At 43.2% G+C, this 14,407-nt stretch overlaps 1 protein-coding gene across 2 annotated transcripts in view; it reads left to right on the plus strand.

Moving 5' to 3' along the window:
• The window catches only part of LOC143021831 (zinc finger MYND domain-containing protein 19-like), a 188,873-nt gene that overhangs the window by 159,474 nt on the left and 14,992 nt on the right, over window positions 1-14,407 (plus strand). For both annotated transcript variants that reach the window (XR_012966011.1, XM_076179598.1), the window contains exons 2-3: window positions 8,838-9,004; window positions 13,287-13,491. Coding sequence is in view for 1 of the 2 variants with exons in the window: in XM_076179598.1 (XP_076035713.1) it covers window positions 8,838-9,004; window positions 13,287-13,491 (372 nt within the window). In the remaining variant the exon portion in view is untranslated. The remainder of the gene's footprint in view (window positions 1-8,837; window positions 9,005-13,286; window positions 13,492-14,407) is intronic.

Consider the following 14,407-nt stretch of genomic DNA (forward strand, 5'->3'; position numbering starts at 1 on the left):
TGCCCTTTGGTGTTAAAAGTTCACTTCAGTTTTTCGTTGAGGCTGCCGAGTTCAAATGGCAAGGTGAACACGGTTTTGTCATGGCGGCGGCGGTAAACAAATAGGATTAAAAACATTTCATATTTTCATGGGCGCCAACTTTGGTGCGGTCACGAATGTGAAGAACAAGGCTGAGCACCTTATTCTTTGTAACCACCGTTTGTGTCAGAGGTACCCACATAAAGAAAATTGTTAAGCGGTAGTTTGAATAAAGTATCGGAAATCCAACTCATACCCTGTAAGCGTAATGAAATAAGGATTACATTTTTGTAGGTAGTATTTCAGTCAATGCGTACCAATTATATTTTCAAACTTATATCTGGTTTGACTGTTCACTTGTATCGGTTACAATAAAAATAAAATTTAACTATTTAGTTTATATTTTGGCATATTTAAAAATTACTTCAGACAGTATAATGCGTGACGGAATTCGTTAGAATTCAACATTCTCGCGCCGACGACTCAGCATTCGATTATGCCTGAAGCTGTGAGGAATTCTTTCACGTAATAATTTGATCACAGATCTCGTGAGCAGAAAAACGGAAGACGAGGAATTATGTACCCAACTGTACAGTACTTTGGGGGACATTTTCACATGGTTTAAAGTGATGAAAATATAATTATTACATCATTATCTAATTGCTCTAAACTCTCGTGGTGCATGTACATGTATTCGTGTTTAGAGGATGCATGAGATCCAGCACGTTTCGTATTTTTCCTGCTCGATCTATTCATTCCCATACCGTTTTTGCCCTCGACTTCCTTGCCACCTCGGTCTCCATGCGTCATTTTTGTATTTCATTTGTTTGTCGTTTTCCTACTTAGTCTTTTGTTATTTTTCCCATTTGCATTTATGAACGGCCATCGTAGTTGTCAAAGTGTACGAACATCTATAGAGAAAGAAGGTGCAAAGAAAACGCAGCAAACACTGACTATCAGCGCACGGTCGTTCGCGCCGCTTGCAGAGTCGAGTCGCTGCTGCACACCGCATCACACCCCCATCGCAGCAGCAGCAGCACCGGGCCAGCCAGAGGCGACTGTGGCCAGGCGCCCTGCATGTGTCTTATCTGATTAACACGGCCGTCCAGCACCGTGGCCACTCACTGTTTGACGGTGGTTTTGGTTATACTGATAATATGTATGGGTGGGCGCATCTTGGGAGTCACCGCAACTGTGGTGGTGTTAATAATAGCATATTGGTAGTTATAATAGATTGGTGGTAACAACAGTAGCATTGGTTATATTAGTAGTAGTGGTAGTAGTAGTAGCGGTGGTGATGGTGAAAAGGATGCCTGATGTAGGAGCGGAAGTGCTCCTTGTAATTGAGGAAGCAGTGTTGCAGAGTGGCGTGGCGTGCCCGTGCATGGCATTGCCAACACCACTGGTGGTGGCAGTGGTAGTAGTGGTGATGCATGTAGTGGTGACATCAGCAAGGCCGATGTTGGTAGTGATAAAGGTGACGGTGGTATGGTATTAGTAAGGGTATTACTAGTGCTTTCAGTGGTTGGCAACAGGTTGAAATGACATTTTAGATTGCTGATATGATCCCAGTAACAATAGATTAGGTGTTGAATAGCTGGCGAAAGAAAAGGGCAAAGACACCTCACAGTTAGTCCCTCTTGTGTGTATCTACTTGGCGAAGCGAAATCTTGTATCTAATCTGGGACTGCAGTGCTAAACGCCCTTCGGGTTTCGATGTCTGGATATTGTCGTGGCGGGAGCGAGGGAGGGAGGATGGAGGGAGGTGGGTGGATGGAGGAGGTTTGCTCGAGGGGAGGTGGGAGTGCGGATGTTGGGGGAGGCTATGGTCGTTTATCATTCACAGCTGGGCGGTAAATAGGTGCAACTACACCAGACAGATGTGGACGTGCTGAAGATAGGTAGATGGGGTCCCTTCACGGTTTGAACTTTTTTTAACCGTTCGATCTGATATATGGCTATGGCACGGGCGAGTTCCTTGCGGAGGAATTTTCAGTTTGGGTGTCGTTTTCTTTCTTTTCCGACCATTGTTAACGTCGGTGTAAAGAGAAGACAAATATTTGACGGACAATTATGCTCTATTAAGGGAAGCATCTTAATTACTACTCTATTCAAACGTTTTCTTCCTGCTGTGTTCCAAAATTGTTTTGCTTCTGCCTCGAAAGCGCTATAGCGGTTTAATTCCTGTTTTCCATTCTATACATACACCTGTCTGCAATTTAATTGTTCTAACGTTGCTTTGTGCAGTGTGAGTTTAACGAGCATTACATAAATATACATTGCACGGGTGTAGTGGCATATGTGAATTTACATAGCGATTGTTAGCTGTGTTTGCACTAGTGTTGCCACATGCATACATGCAGCTTCGTCTTTGTGCAATATCCCGGAGTTTGGGTGCTTGTGTAGTGTATGGTCCTCCCAGCGTGCGCATGCGCACTGCGTGGGGGCAAAGACTAAGAGCGTTCAATTGAGCGAAGGACGTTACAGCAGCTGACTTTGGTTCCATAGGCAGAAGCTCTGGGGGCGTAGTCAGGACATTTTTGTCTATTCATAGATTGGCTTGACACAGAGTCCAGGCTAACTAAAGCACACACACGTGCGCGCGCACACACACACGACTCGATGGCGCGGTTGTTAGAGTTCTCGGCCGCCAATACGGCGGTCCGGGTTCGAATCCCACCCAGGGCTGAAATAATTTCAGTATCGCTGCGCTGCGAATCGTTACTCCAACTCTCTTGGGCGGGGAGTTGGTGTGTGTGTGTATTACCCATAGATCGCTCGTATATGAGCTCATCTCTCTTCCGAGAGGGAAATAGCCATCTATCACGAGTCCAGCACGTGATCCAAGACCATGGTGAATCTCACATACATACGCGCGCACACACGCGCGTGCGCGCCCAATTGGCGGCACTTGTACAGATGGTAGAGTGCCCTTGTGATACGTGAGCAGAACGAACCCTACACCCAGCATGAACGGATGTGGTCATCGGTTGCGAATGAATAGGGTGAGGGATCGAATTCCACACCGACCTATATATGTGTTATATATATATATATATATATATATATATATATATATATATATATATATATATATATATATATATATATATATATATATATATATGTGTGTGTGTGTGTGTGTGTGTAACTGTTCAGCTGTTACCCGCTCTGCGAGGTGGCTCGGCTTTGATGTCATTGTCCGAGGTGGGGGGGGGGGTTGAAGGCGGCCATATGCCCTTACTGTCGTCACGCATTAACTCCTAACAGGACTCGAACCGTCATCCTTCGAACTCGGCGCCCTTGTCTGTTGGACCACCCACTCCCCGTGTGTGAGTGTGTGTGTGTGTGTGTGTGCGTGTGTGTGTGTGTGCGCGTGTGTGCATTTAGTATACTCTGTGTTACAAATGTAAATAAGACTTGTAATGTCTCCCTTTCCCTTATTTTAATTCGAACTGTATTTTTTCAAATGCTGTTAATGTGGACCACTTTCAGTGGCTGTAAAATAATCTATTCTGATTATGTACACCGGAAACTTGAGTGGGCAGGAAATATTTAATTTGCCAGTAGCTTTAGTCCGAATTTCAACAGATGGTTAACTACATTAGGATACCACACCCTGATATGGGTGGTTGTTGGGCGATCCAATCGTGTGTGTATGTATTTATGTATGTATGTGCGCATGTATGCTTGTATTAATGTGTTTGCGTTTACACTCAGCATGTGTTTAGAGCATAATTGTGAAGTGAAATCTGACACCTAAATTATATGGAATTATAATTTATGTTCAAGCAAATGCAGGATTACCCAAACGTCCGCCCGCGTTTTGTCAATGTGTATTCGAGACTGCTTGTGTAGGTCTTAATGGTTGGCTTATTTATACAGTGTCAAAGACATGACATGTGGACGTTTTAAAAGGTGTGTTTTTGTTTACATAACGGTGGGAGGTTTCCTGTGGGTGCGGCTCAAGTTAGCACCTCCTCTGTTTAGGGGTCAGGTGGTTGACAGGTGGCTAAAGAAGTTCCCTTCCCCTTCCCTCCCAACACCTCAGAACACCATTTATTTCCGTTGCACACAAACCCACACAGACACATCTCCCTCTTGTGGCTTATTGGTGTCTGTCCCGTCTTGGGACCCCCTTGCAATGGGATACTAGGGACTGTTACTTTATCTCGCAGCACAGAGAGGAAAGGGGATGCTTCGTCCGGAGCTAAGCGCATCCTGGCGGGGACTCTATCCTATACGTCATCGCCTGCGCAGTCAGTCATCACAGTCGACGATTCGGTCCGACTAATTTCGTCACCCGGCGTGCTGTATGCGCGCTGTCTGTGGCGCGGGCAATACTTTCGTTAACTTTCCTTGTGGCCCCCCAGTTTGAGTTGATCTTGGTCGAGTAAAATTGAAGAAAGAAAACATGCAGGAGGTTCTCGGAATGCTTAAACCGTGAAAAGGGTTTCTTATGAAATGGAAGCAGATGCAGATCTTGAGGAGTCGACCTGGATGGTATTTTCTCTCTATTATTTGAAATGTGCATAGCAATACGGGAAATATAACAAAAAATAGGGCGCTGTTTGACTCTTTCAGCATAAGGTCCTGTCGTGAGCTGATAATCCAATCTGAGAATTAGTCAGAATAAATTATTTGAAGAACATCTCGACAGAGTTGTTAATTAAGGTAGCTATAATCCACACGAGGCCATGCCCAAGCGGAATAGTCTCGATAGTCAGAATTAAATATGTAAATACTGAACAGTGTGTGTATTCACAATGGTCTTTTGGATCAAGTGTTGGACTCGTGATCGACAGCTATTTCCCTCCCGAAAGATATCTTAGAGCTCGTATGACCGATCAATGGGTACTGCTGTGACCTTACACGCACACACACACACACACACACACACACACACACACACACACACACACACACACACACACACACACACACACACACACACACACACACACACACACACACACACACAACTCCCCGCCCACGAGAGTTGGAGTAACGACTCGAAGCGCATTGATACTGAAATTATTTCAGCCCTGGGTAGGATTCGAACCCGGACCGCCGTAGTGACAGTCGGGGACTCTCCCAACCGTGCCACCGAGTCGTGTGTGTGTTTGTTTGTATGTGTGTGTGTTTGTGTTTGGAGACTTATCATGAAGAGGCTGTTGCCACGTGAATTTACTTTACCAGTATAATTTTCCTCACTTTGCCTTACCACAGACGTTTCCTAGAAGAACCCATCAAGGTGCCCGAGGTCTAATACAAGAACGAGTTCTAGCGTGGAGACATGGGTGACTGCGGTAGCATGAGCTCGCCTGCTTGAAAAACAAGACGTGCAAAGTGTTATTCATTCTCACGATTCCCAGTACCAGGGGCAGTTTACACAGACAAAGTGCTTATGATATGTATCTCAAGATCCATGAGTTCCACCGTCTCTCCGGTTGATGCAACTCTGGAAATGTTCTCGAAGTCCTATCCCCAGTGTTGCTACACAATGTTGTACTGAATTTCCACTGTGGCAAGAGATTAGAAAGGAGATATCGAGAACATTTTCCTGTTTTCCTTTCCACGCGCGCGTGTATATATATATATATATATATATATATATATATATATATATATATATATATATATATATATATATATATATATATATATAAATAAGGATTCCTTCTCTAGCAGATTCGAATTCATCTATCCATGTGCGCGGGGCCGGGTTTCTCATACACTCCACCTGCAGAGCCCCACTCTCCTCCTATCTCTCTGAATCATCGAGTCCATTTATTTAGTAGTCTTGAAGTATAAGAGGCCATCTCACTGCGGACGGAGTGTCTTGTTTCAGTTGCTTGCTCACGGAGAGGGGGAGGGAGGGAGGGAGGAAGGGAGAAGGGATTTGCATATTTTACTCCGTATAGTGATGTGGGTCATTGAACATTGATCTCGCTTCGTGAATGCAAGGGTCAAGGCTGTGACCCTTATCGGTATCTGCCACATGCCCTAGCTGTTCAAACGCGACGGCTTCAGCATAGCTAACCTTCTCCTGGTGCATCCCTCCTAACTTGTGCTCAAGAATAAATAGGAAGTACAGTGGATGGCGTCTTGTAAGAGAACGTTCCTTAAGCGTCTTGAATCGTGAGGCTTGACAGACCAACGGGATCAGAAGAGTAACTCTTAGATTCTGGGAAATTTTATGGTCTTTGGGGGAGTGAGGGATTTTTCACGTTGGCTGTATAGAATCGTCTGGCGTTGGCGGGAGGAGAGAGATAAGACCACACAAACGAATTAGGTTTTAATCGGGAAAGTCGGGTCTCACCTTTAGTAGAATTAAATGAAATGATCTAGAGGTTACTAAACCATGCAAGCCGTAAATGGGTTAGTGCAGAGTTGTGTGTGTGTGTGTATATATATATATATATATATATATATATATATATATATATATATATATATATATATATTTATCGGGACATACGCGCATGCGCGCACACACACTCGCAATGTACAGTCATAGCCACTATCTCATGCTTTTCATGGTGAACAGAGAAATTCCTTGTAGATATGTGGAGTACCGTCATAATGATGGTGTGGACTATTGGGTACCAAATAAACTGAATAAGATGGAACCAGAGAACTATATCACCAGAAACTAGGTGGCAAGGTGATATTGCAGCCACAACCTTTCCTAGCAAACATAGCTTGCACAAACAATATTTTTACGGCCTTGCATCATGACCGCATCGCATCTCGTGTTTACGGGTAGTGTCACCCAGTGTAAGCACTGTCCAAGCAGATCTGATTTTTGGGCATTGGATAACCTGAAGAAGATGAGGAAATTGTGTAAGAGAGAGAGAGAGAGAGAGCACGGCTGTCGGCAGCCAAACCAAACCAAGGCAAGGCAAGCTGTGATAGCCATGTGTAGAAAGAGCTGAATAGTGTTTGTTGGTCTTCTATTGGCCTTTAGTGGGACACTATCGCAAACTCAGCTCTTCTGTGGAGCCGTAATACGAGAGATGACGAGATAAACCGGCCACACGCACATACACACGCACGCTTGCATCCATGTGTCAGAGAGAAAGTTTCAGCAAGGCTCACCGAGAGGAGAAAGATTGTGATAAAATATGTTGAATGACCGTTGTCAGGACCTGAAGGCGTGGATAGTGACATACCAAGTACACGCCTGCGAAAAAATAGGTTGGGAAGAACATTTCAGCGCGCCTAATACTGTTGGTAATTTCTCATGGAACATTCAGCCGGTCACATTTTTGAATATAAATTGTATGCCTGCTACATGTCAGTTGAACTACACACATACACACACGCAAACAAACAAGCCTGTAATGGCCTCTGTTAGTCAGTGATGTAATATCTATTGGGGTCAGGGTAGTAGGTTAGAGCCTTGGTGCTGCCCATGTCTTAGCAGTTGTCATTCAGGGAGTTTGGGTGGAGGTAGAGTGAACTGAGGGGTGGGAGATCTTTGTCGTTTGGCGATGGTTGCTGCTAGTCAATAAATTTCATTCACGGTCTAGTTATAGAAATTGTCGCCATTCCGATGGTGATATTGTGGGGAAATATTACAGCGATCGGACCGCTGCGGTGTAGAGCCCGCAAGCTGTGCCCTTGTCAAGTGAACTGTTAACCCGTGTTGCAATGTTAAGTGATATTTGATATTTTCGCTAACGATTGAGCCAAACTTGCCCCACAGATTCGATACTTTCTAATATATAGATATTATGTCTGCAATTTCATATCGACTCCAGAATGGGCAGTACTTGCACAGTTAGGTGGAAAGTAATCGTAATTGTGTGCAGTGCGAACCGTTACCCTCTACCACTCACCCGCAGCTGCTGCCGAGTGCTTTGGCTGTGACGTCACGGTTGGAGCACACGGCTAGCAGGGGTACCAACCTCATCGAAATGTACATATCAAAACAAAGTAATATTGGTTTCTTTAGAAATTGTGACTTCTTCCTGCCCAAAATGATGCAGAGATTACAGTACCAACTCAATTTTTTATTTTTGGTCATGTAAATGGGAATATACTTCCGACGTGCAGCTTTAATGCAGGCAATCATTTCGTGCATGCGTAAATCCAAGGGCGTACGCGAACGCAGGCATTTACTCGCAGAGTTAACGTGAGCGCGTACGCACAAATGTTATGCTGCCTAAGTTCTCTCCCCCGCCTCTCTCTTTCTCTCTCTCATTTATGTCCCTGTCATTCACCGTTACTCTTTACTTTGTCTCAATATTCCTAGTATTACCCAATCTCTCTATCTCCTACCCCGTCTCTCTCTTTCTCCCAAATATGTCCTTGTCATTCTTCGTTACCTCTTTGTCTCGTTAGTCCTTGTGTTATCCAATATCTCTCTCTCTCTCTCTCTCTCTCTCTCTCTCTCTCTCTCTCTCTCTCTCTCTCTCTCTCTCTCTCTCTCTCTCTCTCTCATATCCCTCTTCCCATGCTACTATGTAATGAAAGGAAAAATGTGTGTATTATATATATATATATATAATATATATATATATATATATATAATATATATATATATATATATATATATATATATATATATATAATGTGTGTGTGTATGATATACACACATATGTGTGTACATAATATGGGTAGATTCAAATATGATATAAGGCATGTTGAATGACAAGTAGCAGAGAACATCAAATAACCCCAAACATTATTAAATATCTAAGATTATAAAAAAGTGTGAATTCATTATCCCAGTCAAGACTTTTTAATGACTTTCAGTAGATGTTTATTTTTTATTTTGTAATTCATTGCTGATACTATGTATTTTCTTCCAGACGAAATATGCGCTGCTCGATGAAAGGGACATCTGCCTCGTACAGCAGTATGCTTTCGAAGCTCGCCTGGAGATTGACCGGGACGGCAACGGTGCCTGTATTTATGCGTGGGCCTATGACATCTCCAGGGGCAGAGGCTCAGGGCAATACGTCCACGACCTCCTGTGGTAAGGATACAAGGGATTTGAGCGAGTGGCTAGAATGATTATTTTATCAGTATGCATTACGTGGTGAAAACAATATTTTTGGTGTATTGATTAATTTAGTGGCTATGATCTAGTTCAGTATTTCGTTGAGAATAACCGGTGCCTTCCCCTTCCCCCCTTAACTCTGTGGATGCTTTTGTAAATATAATTTTTTGCTTAGGGAAGGGAATGGAGAGTGAATGGTTTGAGGTGAAGGTGGGGTGCGTCAGGTTTATGTAATGTTCACAATGGTATTTGAACGTATACATTGATGGGGTGGTATGCGAGGTAACTGTAAGGGTGATGGGCGGGGTTTTGAACAGAAGAACATAAGAATGAAGGAGAGTGCAAGAGACCATAAGGCCTACACTAGGCAGCTCCGTATACATCACCAACTGTCATCCCCATCCATAAAGTTGTCTAATCGTTTCTTAAAACAACTGATAGTTTCAGCGCTTACTACATGGTTACTAAGTTTATTCCATTTGTCGACCACCCTATCTGTAAACCAATTCTTGCCAATTTCCTTTTTAAATCTAAATTTGTCCAGTTTATAACCAATACTGCGAGTCTTGCCCTGTTGTTTTAATATGATGACCTTTTGGGGATGGTAAGTGAGAATGGAAGGAAATGGGAGATGAGCAAGTACATGTGGCCCGTGAAGGATCCGAGGCAAGTAGTGACAGAGTTTGGGAGGAGAAAGATTGAAGTTAATGTGGGCAAAAGTAAGGTGATATGATGTACAAAGGGAGAGGGTGACAGTGAGTACAAGTTCAGTCTGGAAAGAAACTGGAGGAAGTGCTTGAAAGATACCAAGAATCATAGTTTTCTATACAACATGAACTCGTGGAATAGCCTAAAAGAAAACATAATTCAGTGTAATGGCATGAATGAATTTAAGGCTAAGCTTCATTGGTAGATATGATAAGACATGACTCTATGATCATAGCTTTTTTCCTGTACATGTATGTTACAATTAGGTAAGTGCAATTAGAGAAATATACAACATAAAATCACCCCATTGGTATTCTACTCAAACATCTATAGTAAGCTACCCCCCAGGATTCCACACTACATCTATACAAAGTATGTTTTAAGTAAATAATGTACACACACACACACACACAAGGACTCCTTAACAAACCAGCAAATTCACTACTCTTGCAAACTGCCTCAAAAATCAGCCCAGTAAAGAAATCACTAAAGGAAGACAAGTGTTGCACAGGTGCATGAACATTCAGCCTTGGTGAAATACCAACTGTCACCTTTAGTTTCATTGAAAGGAAATGTGCTGCCCCACAGTGGCCATTGGTCATTGGGTCCCTCATACAGTACATCTCGGGTAAAAACTTTGGACTGTTTTCGTTATTGTACTAGTGTGGAATTTTTCCTATGTGTCTGGCTGAAAGAAGTAGGAAGAGGGGAGCTGTTGCCATTTGTCAGATATTCCTTTCCTGAAAATATGGAGGGAAATGGAGTACATACATACATATACCAAGGCGTTTTCCCCCTTACAAGGGAGTTAGCCACAAAGGAAAAGGCATAAAATCACTCCCACCCATTCCATCTCTGAATACACTCCACACCCCTCCACCCTTCCTCTCATCTTAGCACCTCCCGGATGACGGGTCATCCCTGCACCTTGTCCACTGCCCTGGGTCAGAAGCAGTGTCTCAAGACACAGCACATCCACAGCAAGGCCGCTTCATTAAATTGGCAACCCCCCCTTTCCGTCCCCCCGTGCATAAAGGAGAAGACGGGGAGAAATCCCTTTGGGCTGCGTCAAAAATTTGCTCAGACATACTACCTCACCCCCCATCCCCCTGCCCATTCCACCTCATGCACCACAACATCATCCATATACAACCATTCTCCATTCACTCCTGTCTTCTGTCCTCTCCTGTCCTTCCTCAACAGACATTCTCCTCTTCCCCAAAGCCCCCTTCACCCCATCCATCCACCTCATCCTAGGACGTCCCCTCATGTTCACTCCCTCCACATCTGCCTTCCATACCTCTTTTACTAGTCTTTCTTCACTCATTCTTTCCATATGTCCAAACTATCCTAATACTCTTTCATCAACCCTATCTCCCAACTCCCTTTCCACCCCTGTTCTCCTCCTCACCTCCTCATTTCTCACTCTACCCAGCCTAGTAACCCCCATCATACTTCTCAGACACCTCATCTCAAACACATTCAAACTCCTTCTCTTGCTCGCTTATGTTCCATGTTTCTGCCCCATACAGTGCTGTTGGCACAATCACTCCTTCATATAGTCTTCTCTTAGCATTCATTCCCAAATGTCTATTCCTCATTACACATTTAAATCCACCAAGGCATTTACTCGCTTCTCTCAATTTACATTCTACCTCCACCTTCACTCCACCTTTTCCTGCCACATTTGCACCCAAGTATCTAAAACTATCCACTTCCTCCAGTCGCTCTTCCTTAATGCTCACTTCCAGACTACTGCCACTTTCACCCCTTGTACATCTCATCACCTTACTTTTACCCACATTTATCTTTAGCTTTCTTCTATCACACACTCTTCCAAACTCTCTCAGCAACTTCCTCAATCCCTCCTCCGATCCTGCCACAAGTGCAGTGTTGTCCGCAAACAACAGTTGTCTCACCTCCCACTTTTCTCCATTTTCTTTAACCATCTCCAATCCCTGACCCACTACCCTTGCATTTACCTCTCGCACTACCCCATCCATGTATAAGTTGAACAGCCAGGGCGACATAACGCATCCTTGACGAAGTCCCACCTTTTCCTTGAACCACTCACTCTCTCCATTTCTAATCCTGGATTAGTATGCAATATGTAAAACTGTAATGAAATTACCCCTCAAAACAGCATAATTCAGTGTGACCTGATCAGACTTGCCTAGAGGTCAGATTCCTATGATCCCTCCATTTGTGGACAGATCTTCTCTTGATCCTTTAATTAGATTGCTGTCATCAAATGACCCTTTACCTCTGGTGCATATCATCTAATCCCATACTTGACTTATCAATCTTTTAATTGACTTAACCCTCTACCAAAACAGTCTCTTTAATTGACTAAACCCTTTACCAAAACGATCTCATATTTCTTCACATATCATACACACACTATTATATGCTTGTGATAATTCACAACTGGATCAGCTGTTTCCTGACCATTGACATCGCAGTTGCAGCTGTACCATTTTGACCTGGATATGATGATTTCCAATTTGGTCATGTATATTTATTGGTATTATTAGGAAAGATTAGTGCTAATATGATACTTATAAGTTGATTTTTTATATTCTATTAGTTTTTGACAATTAGTCCATTAAAGGTATGTGATAATAACCTGTATTTAGTCAAGAGTGGCAAGAGACTACAATGAAGAGTATGAAAAGACCACTGTCTTGGGTTAGGGATCATAAGGTTACTAGACATAGTTGGTTACTGTAGGGCAGATTTATTTAGTTTGGGTAAAACTCCCATAAACTAACTGTTAAATCTATTTTGGTAATCCATTGATTGTGATTTATGTCTGCACCATTTTTTTTGGTTTCCATCAGGTGATTTCATTCATTTAAAGGAAATTGCTTCTGGAATTTAAGAGGGGCGGAAAGGAGAAGTTTAAAATTTGATGAAGTGTTTGGGAAGTATGATAGGGGTTACAAGGTTGGATAGAGTTAGAAATGAGAAGGTGAGGAAGAGGGTGGGGTTGAGCTGGGAGATATGGCTAATGAAAAATTATTAGGATAGATTAGGTAAAAGAGTGGAAAGCAGAGGTGGATGGAGTGAACTTGAGGGGACGACCAAGGATGAAATGGATGGATGGGGTGAAAGGGACTGAGCAGGAGAGGAATGTCTGTTAAGCAGGGAAGGGAGAATGCAGGGTGTATGGATGACAATTTGATGTAGTCTGAAGGAATTTCTCCCTGTCTTCTGCATGAGGGGGATGAGGAGGGAGGGTTGTTGTGTAAGCAAAGTGTCCCTGCTGTGGATATGCTATGTCTTACTGCATTGCTTCTGATGTAGGTGGTAAATGGGAGATAGGGATGACCCTTCATCTACAAGGAACCAAGATGAGAGGGTAACAAAGGTGATGGATGGGAGTGGGTGTGTGCTTTGATTGTCTACCTTCCTTATAAGGGCGAAGAGGCCCTTGGTATATAGATAGATAGAAAGACTTCATTCAAGGAATTATATACCTTTTAATTAATTTCTACACTTTTTTGGGGATGTTAAAATTTCTCTGAAAGTAATCCGTCTATTTTTACAGGGAAAGTCATCGTGGAGGCATTGCACCTGGCTGGAAAGTCATCCATATCAACAATGTCACAGTTGATAACAGACTAGAAAACTTGGCTCTTATACCTGCTGGAGCACCTAGACCAATCGCCTTAACTCCTGTTGCCACAACACCACGTGATCAATCACTCTACTGGGTTGCCATCCAACAGCTTCCGTCAGACCCTGTTGAAGAGGTAACACAGTTTATGTTGTTGTGTTTTGACTTTCTCTGATTGAGTGGTTCACTCTAAACACAGTGTCATGTGAAAATGTGTCCAATGAACATAGGGTTGTGGGAGACTAGGAAGCAAGGGAGAAGATTAGATAGGAGTGAGTAGATAATAGCTGTATATGGATGATGCTGTGATGCATGGAAGGGTGTGGGTGGGGGATAGGGGTGAGGGAGTATGCGTGTGATATTTTGATACAGCCTGAAGGGATTTCTCCCCTTCTTTTTTTTTTTGCATGAGGGGACGGAGAGGGGGGGTCGCCGATTAGATGAAGCGGCCTTGCTGTGGATGTACTGTGTCTTGCTGCATTGCTTCTGACCCAGGGCAGTTTGCGAGATGCAGGGATGACCCATCATCCAGGAGGGGCCAAGAAAAGAGGGAGGGAGGGGTGGTGAATGGGAGTGGAGTATGTGGAGATGAAATGGGTGGGAGTGGATTTATGCCTTTGACTTTGGCTACCTCCCTTGTAGAGGATGGGGGGAAAGCCCTTGGTATATGTATGTATGCATGTACAAAAAGTACAATGTGAAATGAATGTAAACTGAAAATGTAGATCCAGTTGATCCAATCTGCCCCCACATTTTTTTATACAGAATAATTATAGTTTTACATGCAGAAAACAGTAAAAAATTGATAGAAAAGAGAAATTAACTTCTTGTTGGAGATGAAGGGGTTGATAGCTTTAGAAAATGGGAAGTTTTGTTGTCAGTCTTGCAGGATCACAAGCAAGTACCCATAATTGGTCTCACAAGATATCAAATCACCTGAAATATCTGGGTCCTTTAGCAGTAAAAGACCTGACAGATATCATCAACTAGTCCTGATTGCACAGTAGCATCCCATTCAGCTGGAAAAGCGTGTACGTGATCCTCATCCTGAA

This window comes from Oratosquilla oratoria, chromosome 43, assembly GCF_046742065.1.
Source record: "Oratosquilla oratoria isolate Oo_2021 chromosome 43, ASM4674206v1, whole genome shotgun sequence".
NCBI lineage: Eukaryota > Metazoa > Arthropoda > Malacostraca > Stomatopoda > Squillidae > Oratosquilla > Oratosquilla oratoria.